The sequence below is a fragment of the Eretmochelys imbricata genome, chromosome 11, assembly GCF_965152235.1.
Source record: "Eretmochelys imbricata isolate rEreImb1 chromosome 11, rEreImb1.hap1, whole genome shotgun sequence".
Taxonomy (NCBI): domain Eukaryota; kingdom Metazoa; phylum Chordata; order Testudines; family Cheloniidae; genus Eretmochelys; species Eretmochelys imbricata.
The window spans coordinates 35894776-35906561 of NC_135582.1; the positions used below are offsets into that span (position 1 = coordinate 35894776).

Below are 11786 nucleotides of genomic sequence, written 5' to 3' on the forward strand. Positions count from 1 at the left end.
CTGATTTAAGACTATAATAAACTGTTTATGAATAATTTCAAAGCATTTTAGGATCTTTTTAGTTATATTTCATGTGAGCACATTTCTTTTATTTCTCTTTCACTAAATATCAAAACTGGATTTTTTCTTCCCTACCATTGTTTCTACCTGTCGATGACAATATTTAAAAAGGTATCTGGTACATATTGCTTATCCGAATATTATGAGAAAAAGCTATTCACAAAAATTACTTGTTATAGAGCAAAATGAGAAAAGCCAAATAATATTAGTGTAAAGAAAATATTAAAATAGTATGAAAAACTTCAGATCATTTTTGTCCTGATGTTTGTTGTGCTATTAGGAAAAAAGTTAAGGAGAGTAAAAGCCAAATGGTATCGATTCCAACTCTTAGCTGAAGAAAGGAAAACACACCCATTTTCTATGAAATTCTAGAGTGTGCTTCATTGAATATAATTAAGATTTTCTGCTAATTACAATATTTAATTTAACAAAATAACATTGAGGCAACAAGTGGCAGATGTATATTTAAACTCACAATTTAACATTAGTATTATACAATTATAAACTTAAAAATCTGAAATTCTCAGACTCCTCTAAATCGGTATTTTTCAGCATGTTGCTACATGTCATTCAGTCTTAACAGTACAAAATTAAATGAAAATCAAATGTTGATTTAAACGAAAATGAAACTCATCTGCACCTCATTTTAAAGTTCTGAAGCAGCATTTTCAGCTTTTACAAAAAAGGCAAAAATATTACTATAAATTACATATTCTAATAAACCTTCCCCAGGAATTAAGAGATCCAGCATGAAATTCCTATATTTTAATTAACAATGTATAGTGACATACACCTGCATTTACATTTGCAAAAATTTGCAGTTAGTATTAATTTAGCCTAGGCAATGATACTAAAGTGCAAAAATATTTGGTATAATGTCTAATGGTTATATTTTTCTTCTGTGGAAAATGAGTGACTGAGCCTGGATCTTCCATTGACAGATACAGTATTTGATGGAGCGGAAACCTAGGAGAAAAGAAAATCATCATCACGCTGCTGAAATAGAAATATTTGTCCAATTTTAATGAATTTTTCCCTGTAATATTTTATTCACTACTAGCTTACAAATGCAGCAATCGTTTTTTTGAAGTTCAATCAAGTTATAAATTACGAAACCAGATATTTACTACTTCCACAGCATGTACACTTTGGTCAGCAATAAGGGTGAAACAACTCTTCACAAACTGCACATGTAATACAATTATTGACTGTGTCTGGAGCTCTGCTGCCATCTCAAAAAAAATGTGAAAAGCAATCTATTCAGTGAATACATCCACATCTTCTTTTAGTCAAGTACACATTAGAACTGATTCCAGATATAATTCTCGATTTAAGTGTGTTCTGTGATACTGCAATGAATTTTTTACTGAGTGGTAAAGTTTTACTAGGTGATAAACCTGTTAATTTAAGACACGTAGGGCCTTTTTTTCCCCCAACAGTGCTGAATACACCACAAACTCCAAATGAAGTTGGGGGAGCTGTGGGTGCTCTGTGATCCTAAAAATCAGGCCCTAAGATACCACTGAAAAGATCTTGAACAGAGTTTACTAGCACAATGAACATATTCTGAAGAGAGAAAAATTGTTTAAAAACAACCTCATTTGACCCATTTAGATTAGTAATTACTGAAGGCTCCATTCAACAGAAAAGATCCACGGCACAAAAGGCCACAGATCTTGGCTCTACACTCTGGCAAGTTATTAAGGAAAAAGAAGAAAAAAGACTTGGCTAGCCATGGTAGTATTTTTGTCTGGTTTCTTGAATGCCACCCTTACAGAGCTGCATCAGGGAAGGGGGATGGCAAGCACCCGACAGACCTTTTACCCAATTCAATAGGACCAAATAGTAGCCAGTCAGCACTCATAGAACCAGTTAATGGAAGCTATGAGTTAATTCACCTAAAATGCCCTTCCCAACCAGGATCACTGACTATCTGGATACTTATACCCTGCTGACAAAGGCATTTTATTTTTCCATTGGTTACAATATGCCCTGTTCTCAATTTTAAGCTTTTAATAAAAACATTGTCTCAATTCATCAGCACAACAGCCTAAAAATAAAGTTGATGCCACAATTTCTCTCCCCATGCCCCCCCCCCCCCACCGCGTCATATGTCACCTCCCCTTTATTAGTTACAAAGAAAACAGTGCAGTGATTAGCATTTTACACATTTGGAGTTTCAAGTGCCCCTATATTTGAACAGACTTCATGAAATCCTCCCAGGCCCCCATGCTGTAGAATGCTTTAGGTTCCTTCACTCCATCCTTCAAGTCCTCCCTGAAAACACACATCTTCTACAAGGTCCATAAAAATGCTGCTCCATTTCAATATTCCACTATTCTAGAAAAACTTTCAAATTCAGTTATTCTGAAAGACTCTTGTTTATATTTTTCTGTCCTTTAGATTGTCAACTCCTCAGGCAGGGAGTGTCAAAACTTCTCTACTTGTACAAAGTTAGCCAAGGAAAGTACTGAAAATCAAAAAGTTATAGAACTCCTTGCTAACCTTTTTCCAGCTTTCCAGCTATGCTTGATGTGTTTCTTGAATTCTGAAGAGCACTTTATCAATCTTATTTTTTCAAAGAAGTTATCAGACATTATGGCAAGTATTGCAAACAGGTTTTACATATTTTTGATATTTTCATATTTTATCCACTTTTTTTAAACACTGTATTTTCAGTTTCAATATGGTTCACAATGCAACTATGTAACAATAATCAGAAAGCTACATAATAAAAAGCAGGCATGTTTCTTGTACATCAGATAGATCCAACCTTCATCAAGTCTCCAAAAGATTCAATGTTTGATTAATCTCATCCACTGTCCTTAAATGATTTGTAAGTGGCTGACAACTAGTTCACTGCAATACAGCTTCTAACTGTGCACCACCTTGACAGCACACTGGACTGACTGACCGATCATGCTGACTTTCCACTTGTGACCATTCTGAGGAAGCAGGACTATTCAATCTGTGTGAAGAAGAAGGGGGGCCTGGGAAACTCAAAGATGCTATTCAATTGCCATACTTCTGTTAAGAGAGAGGTTTTCCATGTAATATAAGATGTTTAGGTGTCAAAATACAGAACCCACAGAAGCCATGTTCTCCTGAATATGGTTCTAAGGAATCAAAGACTTCTATAAAATAATTGCTTCGCAATAGGGATTTTTTGGAGGGGTTGGGTAAGTGGGTAACAAAGCTCTGAATCTTCAAAAGAGACAGGGTTCTGCAGTAATAGGTCATACTTCAGCACGCCGGTGGACGACAAAAAACTGGGGTTCAGGACAGAAAGATACAAATGAGAATGTCTATCAAACCAAGCCAGAGTATTTTTAAAGGTTTCTAATTAACAATACTGTTGTAAAAGGTAGATCTGCAAATATCATCTAACTGAGGGAAATATAAATTGAAACTATGGAATGATCTGACTTATTAAAAAACACAGTATATTTATTCTGCAAAATAATTTAAAAAGAATGTTCTTCTGAGGTGTCAGATTGTTCATGGTAACAATAAAAAAGAACCATGCTTTAAGCAAGCCATTTATCTCCAGTCATTTGAGTATTCAAGAATAGAGCAGGCTAATTCATGATTTTATCCTTTACATTGGTGATTTTTTTTATATTATTTCCATGTTTCCTAATTATTTAAAGCATTTACTAAGTATATATCACTATAATATCTCAGCCCACAAATAGAATGAATTACAACTACTCATAATATTTTTTTTTGATTAACTATTGTGGTTTCCATTTAAGGGATCATTTTTCTTACGTAGCGTTGCATTCTAGAAACAGGAAAATATCAGCACTTCTTGCAGTAAGATGCATACTTAATTCTCTCCGGAATCACTGGCCACAAAACACTTACAAACGTTGTATGAAAAATAAGATTGTTCTGGCTAATGAAACCAAAAAGCAGACACAAGTTTTAAAATATAAAAAGAATTAAGTGTGTCTATAGTATCAACAATCAACAGGAAATTAATCTTTACAACTTCTGCATGTGTACTTTTGGCAGAAGGTTGTGGCCGATTTAGCTCTCGTGCTTAAAACCATCCCTGTTCAGCAAAGCATTTAAATAGATACATATGTCTGAGTGCTTTGCTAAACAGAAATAAGCATATGCTTATGTGTTTTGCTAAAGTGGAGCCTTAATAATTTTTAATATAAAATGTATTTCAGAAACATAATAATATTTTCTCTATTTGAAAAAATGACAGCACAAGCTTCTTGCAGGTACATTTACAAATCTGCTTTGGTACAACTAAAAACACACTTTCAGGAGACTCCTTGTCATGATTAGTTCCAGGACTGATTGCTTTTAGGTATTAATTTGGTAATTTTGAAATAAGCACTGTAAGTCCATTGTTACTGATGTGATGATGAAAACTCACCCTTTTTAATTTGGCAGCACCTTCTCCAGAGCGGATAGCAGCCAGCAGACTCTGGTGGATCTGTTCTGGGTCAGAGCTCTGGAACGTTAAAGCAGTTTCTCTCTCAAAAACAGAAGTTGGGTGGTCAGCTGAAGATTGCACCTGGCTGTTTTGTTCATTGTTTGTACAATTACTTTTCTATTAGGGAAAAAAAAATCAAAGCATTTTATTTGAGTGAGGTCATAAATGGATATCTGAAGCAGTCTGGCCAAATATTACAGCACTGTATCCTCATTTTGCTTCATGCAAGATTTCAAGGAACAGCCTTCATTTTGTACATTCACTTTGCAAGTAATTTATGATGTGATGTGATAGCACCCAGCTGAGGATGCCATAAAATAGCATCTGGGAATTATACCTTGGTTTTGAACAAGTTATAGGCCGGAAGGGATTTAAGGAACTTTTTTACTGTTAAATATGGGGAATTTTCTCCCCAAGATGTCTATAAAATTCTCCACATAATCATCTCACGTAGTTTAATTAATATCAAACAAATTTATTTCTATGCCTGCAAGTTCCTTATTAGGACTACAAAAGCCTTAGGAAATAGACAGATACTGCTTTACCACAGGATGAATGGTATAAGATTTCCAGGAATATTCACACAGTTAGAACTGAATTCATACTCTCAACTTAATCATACAAAAATACAGATGCCAGCAGGGCTAGAATTAGGCCACTGCGTAGTATAGATGCCCCTCCCAAGCTGCCCAGTTGCTGTCTGAAATCTCAGCTTTTACTATATGCAAATATAGCTTTTATTGTTGCAAAACAAAACAAAACAAAAAACCTTCTAAATGTGAACTGGATGCAACTGAAGCAGTGACATCTGCCTGAATTTGCAGAATACATGAAATAACAGCTCAAATGTATGAACTTCCCCATTCATCTGAGTAGGTGTTACAGCCCAATTATGATACTTTAAATGTCAATGTTGATAAATATTTAATTACTCATTAAAACATTTTTAAAAAACATACTATGATGAGCTACACAATTTACTCTTAGTAACAGCTCATTTTGGGGCCATAAGTGGGTAGACTTGGGAGAGGACCACTGCTCTCTCCCCGCCACTCAAGAGTACCCAAGTCCAACGTGTACAAATAGGACATTTGATTCCGTAAGGGAGCTGATCCCAGGAAGCATGCATGATCCTACTTTGAATATCTGCACAATCTATCAACATTAGCATCTCACTGTAGCATCTAAAGTGATAGACATTATACAGGGCAAACTTTTGAAGAGTTCCACTAACTCTACTTTTCCAATTCAACCCCTGGATGCCAGTCAGGTTACATAATACTGTTGACTTGTGCTAGTCATACCAGAAGATAATCAGCATCCTTACAGATATCCTGTTTCAGTGTCCCTCAAACGATTATTCTGGAACATCACTCAAAAATTAAGTAAGTAAAAACTAGTTTTACGCATGGTACTTTTTAAAAAACAAAATCAACAACTCTGAATATGAAAATAGGTATGCATAGATAAACCAGATCCAGTTATTTTTTCTTTGCTTATAAGTTTGAGACATTATTAATTATGGTAAGACAAAATTATTTCTCAGCATTTTCAATTTTGCTGAAAAATTTCATTTAATATAAGTATCCTCTATAAAGTCCGTACAAGACAAGATTACTTCTTTTTCCTATATTCCATTGAAATGTTATATATGGTGCTGTTACAGCAGAATGCACCCACTAGATGTTTATATGCTATTAATCCAAAGCCTACTAATATTTATGAACTATTCAAAGAAGAGACAGAGTGAATCTCACTCTTCTGTGAAATATATAATGATTAATGTTCAAGAAATATTAAATTTTGTAAAATGTACCTTATCCATCATACTATGTTGTGAACCTCCTGTTAAGGTCTGTAAAAACTGGTTCTTCACATCTCCTGTGGAAGGTGCTGAGGATAGTTCAACAGGAGATTCCTCTTTTGATGGCTGGCTACTGATGGTATGTGGTTTACTGAATGACTGTGATCTTTTGATTGCCGATGAGACAGCAAGAGCAAAGGGGGATGGCCTAGAACTGGAATATGGTTTTGGAACTGCAAAAGTTCTAAGAGTTCTTAAGTTCAATGTTGCTGGCTGACAGGAGGGGAAACTCAAAGGTTTAGCAGTTTTGACAGAAGTAAAAGTGTCAGTTTTTTTCTCATTATCAACCTTTTCTTCATCCAATTCAGCAGGGAAATTATAAGTTTTATGTAAAGGAAAAAAAGATTGATCTGATGTCGTCAAATTTTTTTCTCTCTCTGTATTTGTAGCCTCTCTTTGAGTAGGACTTGTAGCAGCACTGACACTTCTGGCAATTGCAGATGTTACATAATGACCTGAAGCCCTTCTTTGCATCTGTAAGTAAAAAGAACTAGGTTTCGTTGTAGGACTGAAAACACTTGATTTTTCTTGAGTCTCAGGTGAAGAATTTGTGTTACCTGAGTTTAGCATCAATGGAGTTATGCCATTACCTAGATTGGGTTTGGAAGCCTCTGTTTCTATGTGCTTGCTTTCAGTAGTAATCCCAATTTCAGAAGTTGAGACACTGTCAGTAATGCTGTTAGTTTTGTGCAGCTGATCATTCACTGCCAAAGCAGGTTCATATTTTAAACCAGACTCTGACTGACTTGTGCTTTTTGAAACCCTAAGAATTTCAGTTTGCACTCCAAATTCTTTTGAATTCTCTGACTGTGGGGACATTTCCAAGGTGACACCAATCTGATCCTTAATGACTGACATAGCATCTGACTCACCACCTTTCAATATTTCCAAAGATTTTGGAGGCACTATTTTATAAGTAGTCATTCCAATTTTGGGAATATATTCTCTTGTAATTTCATTAGAGGGTTTAGGTTTAGGTTTGAAGTCTGGTCTATAAAGTGGGTAACTTTTAATAGGAGAATTAATTGCACTTTTTGGAGCTCTCTCTGATGGGGTAAAACTACTATCATTCTCATATATATTACTTTGATTTTGTATGGGAATTGCTTTGTCATCCGCAGCGTCTTGTCTCTGATGGTTGAATTCTGTTGAAACTTCTACAGACTCTTGCACCTTGTTCATCAACTGCAAAGATGGACTGTCCATATCTAAATTCTGGATGTGGGCTACTCCTTTGAAGGTGGATGACTCACAATCTTGAAGGACAATCATTTCACTTAGTGTAGTCCTGCCAAAACTATTATCAGATGGAGTTGTCTGAATTGCAACATCCTGAGTTTTTACTATCTCCATGTTAGTTTGAATTAGCTTCTGATCTTGTATTCCTAGATTCACTTGAGGATTATCATTCTGATTTATAGAGATGTCATTTTTATACTCTTGGCACTTTGATAGTCTCTCAACTTCAAGCTTATTTTCTTCTCTGACATCTGCTGTATTAATTTCTCCCATCTTACGTCGATTTTCTTTTTCTCCTATGGTTGCTGAAAGGAATCTTGTGCCATTATGATCTTTAAAAGAAAAAATATATTTCTCAAATAATATGAATATCAAACAGCCTGACTTTTTTGTTTAAATCATGAAGCCCGATACCCCCATTTTCTTTTACCATTAGAAATGGTTCCTTAGAAATAATAAACTTTCCCTTATTATACCCTTTCAAGACACTAGAAAGATATTTTAGCTTGATTAGTACTGGTAATTTTTCCAATTTAATATTTTTTAATGAAAAATACTGTAGTAATACTACCCACTGAGGCTGTTGGTGTCATGGATAGACCTGTTTAGGGACCACTTAAGGTTTTGGGGCACGAAGGATGTCTGCATTTCATTCCATTGTATATAAGGTATAGCTCATGGTCTACAAACTGGTAAGGACTATTCAAGATTATATCCTGCAATTCTTGTTTGGTCCCGTGTCTCTGCTGTTTGTGTACCTACTATATTCCTTCACATAAAAAGATGTGATTTGCCAGATGTTTCTAGCATTTCTGCACTGATGCAGTTAAAAATATTTGAGCAACACAATTACTGCATATCTGTTCTTCCAGGAGTGTATATTAAAGTGGCCTGTCTTAAATTTTGGGGATATGAATCAAATCTGAACCTTTCCAAAATTCACTTTAAAACACATTACTATAAAATTAATTATCCTAAGTTCAAATGATTTTTTTAAAATAAATGTCTCTCCCTGATGTATTTTATGTGTGTATTAAAAATAGAGGTTTACTAGTTTTAAATTATTTGAATTATAAATATGAAAAAACAAAGTAGATTGGATTAATAAAAACACTCAATCATGTATCTGAAGGAGTGCAACTATTTAAGATTATATATTTGCAAAATTTATTGTGTGTATTTGTTACACTACAAGGATAAAGTAATGGGTTCATGAAATCATGAAAGTAATGGGTTCTAGGGGAATGAATGATCCATTTCTAGAACTGTGGAAGGGCCTTTGCTTCCCTACAAAACAACATATTTCCACAAACACAATGTCATAATGCAGCTTTGTAATTAAACTTGATTTTCCTCTCAAACAGGATATTTGTGATAAACTCAAAAATTAACATATTAGAAACCATTATTGGGATATTCTACATTGTTCTAAACAATGTAATGCAACAATGGATTACAATGGGAACAAGAAAAGTTTAATTTAATAGATTTTGTTCATAGTTTCACAGTCAGATTCATGAAATGATTTACAAATAACTTGCAACACAAACAAAACACAGTTTAACTGAACATCACTTTGGTTGTTTCATTTTCTTTATAATCAAATAGTTAATGAATATTTGCAGGAACGCACCAATGTTGTCTTCACCAGATTCACAAAATGAATTCATGACTGACAACAGATCCTCTATGTTCACACACATGTGAGAAAATGTTTAACCGTTTCAGAAAATCAATAGTACTTCAGCAATCTCGGGTGCATAACTGGCAATTATTTCATCAAGTTCACAAAACCATTAATTTCATCCATCTAGTGCAACATACACTGTAAGTCTGGAGGCTTGTCTATACTATCCGCTGGATTGGCGGACAGCAATCAATCCAGCAGGGGTCGATTTATCGCATCTATACTAGACGTGATACATCGACCACTGAGTGCTCTCCCGTCGACTCCGGTACTCCACAGAACGAGGAGTGCAAGCGGAGTCGATGGGAGAGAATCGGCTGTCAACTTACCGCAGTGAAGACACCGAGGTAAGTAGATCTAATTACGTCGACTTCAGCTACGCTATTCACGTAGCTGAAGTTGTGTATCTTAGATCAACCCTGCGCATTAGTGTAGAGAAGCTCTGATTGTCTCTGAAAGCCCATTATGGGCTGATAAATCAAAAGGGTGTTGCAGTCCTTCAGATCTTACATACACAATGAAACCACTATGGCCAACTTTTTTTTTATACTACACACATGAATGATGGATCCTCTTCTGTTTGTTAACAATAATCTAAAAGTAAAGTTTACTACATGTGTACTGGATAACTAAATCTTTGCATTAACACCTCAAAAACAAAATAAGCTCAAATTCAGGTTTACATCTAAACATCCTGGCAATAGCAACTTCCACAATTAAAAATAATCCAACTGACATGATTTAAGGAATTTAGTTTACCATCGTTAGATGTTCTCATTCCTGTATATTTCAAACAAGGTGCCTGTCATTTCATTTGACGCTTTTAACCTTGAAATACAACTTTTCATCATGCCAGTAAAGCCAGAAATAGCTAATTGGGGGAGGAGAATTTTTTCTTGAATGTTTTACTCTTCCAATACCATTTGACATCATCATTTTTTTTTAAAAAAATCCTGTTGCTAGATTAGCAACATAATTCAGACCAATATAATCTCTCTTTTACAGAGATCATTCTTCCGCTGAACCTGTCTGCTTTAAATCTCTCATTCTGAAGGTTTAGCATAGAAGACACCATCTATCCAGCAGATTTATTCTAAACAGGATTTCCTTCAGAGCCTGTTGGTGCAATTTAATTGGCCAGGGAGTGCTATTAAGCAATGTACCGGGAAATCTATGTCTTGAGTCACACTGCAGTTCAATTACAATCCGTGTGCTTTTGCAATGTAAAATAAAGGGTTTCTTTCTGTTTTGATTTTTTAAATTACAGCAACCACAGTGTCTTACTCATTCAGAAAGTGATTTCACAATGTCAGCCACAGATTGATGTCGTGAGACTCTGTAACCTAGGACTGGAACAATTTCTTCTATATTTGGAACAATTTTCAAGTATCAAGACACTACTGCATTTGAATGCATGTGCATAAGTAGCTTCTATTTGTATCAAATTTCTGTACTTCATAAAGTGGTTTTAGATGCTTTTGACTATGAAAGTTCTATTAACTTGGAAACAGAAATTCTTCTCAACTTTGGTTACAAGTATTTTTCTTATTTAGTAAAAAATTAGTCAGAGTAACTCACCATAATTTTTGTTTGGATCCAATATTCCCAACTTTTTGTCATTTTCAAATGTAATTTGTGCACTGTCTATCTTACTGTGTGGGCCTCTGCAAAATACAGCACAGTACATTATTTATGCTAATATCACTCATTTCAGTAAACACACAGAAAAGATATATGAGAACTGGCAACGTTCTCCAAAGACAGATGGAGAAAAATAATCAAATCTTTCTGCCAAACACTGGAAAAATTCAACAGATATTATTAAAAAAAAATAAGAGGAAATGCTGCTATGATACTTTACACACCACAGTGCATATGCAGTTTCTGTTTAGTGCAACACTACGTGAATTTTTTTCAAAATTCTCTCCCCCAATTTATAGTCCCGAGTAACCTCTGCAAGTTGATGAGCACACAATTTCCAGTGAAACCACTCAAGAGGTGTTCAGGATCCCACAAGATCATGCTCAAAATGTTAATTCTTTTGTTGAGGGGTTTCAGAGTAGCAGCCGTGTTAGTCTGTATTTGCAAAAAGAAAAAGGAGTACTAGTGGCACCTTAGAGACTAACCAATTTATTTGAGCATAAGCTTCCGTGAAAGCTCACGAAAGCTTATGCTCAAATAAATTGGTTAGTCTCTAAGGTGCCACTAGTACTCCTTTTCTTTTGTTGAGGTAATTTTCTGGATGTTGTCCATCACATTGTATATACAGTATGTTGCTGCAAAAGGGAAAAAACTGAACTCCATACATGAATACCTTGCGATCATAAAACCACAGAAGTCTGAATTTGTGCAGTGCATAATTCTTTCTTAAAAAAGCACAGATAATATTTTCCTTACACTTTTGAGAACTATCCTAACATGAAGAACAAAAAAGAAATAGGAGCACGGCATATTACTATGCATGATATACATTTTGCAAGTAT

General features: G+C 34.9%; 1 protein-coding gene across 1 annotated transcript in view; it reads right to left on the minus strand.

Moving 5' to 3' along the window:
- Window positions 1-939: 939 nt before the first annotated feature.
- COBLL1 (cordon-bleu WH2 repeat protein like 1) overlaps window positions 940-11786 on the minus strand; it is a 125289-nt gene continuing 114442 nt past the window's right edge. The window contains exons 12-15 of the mRNA XM_077830179.1: window positions 10882-10967; window positions 6330-7948; window positions 4454-4630; window positions 940-1026 (exon numbers count right to left, since the gene is read on the minus strand). Coding sequence (XP_077686305.1) covers window positions 940-1026; window positions 4454-4630; window positions 6330-7948; window positions 10882-10967 — 1969 coding nt within the window. The remainder of the gene's footprint in view (window positions 1027-4453; window positions 4631-6329; window positions 7949-10881; window positions 10968-11786) is intronic.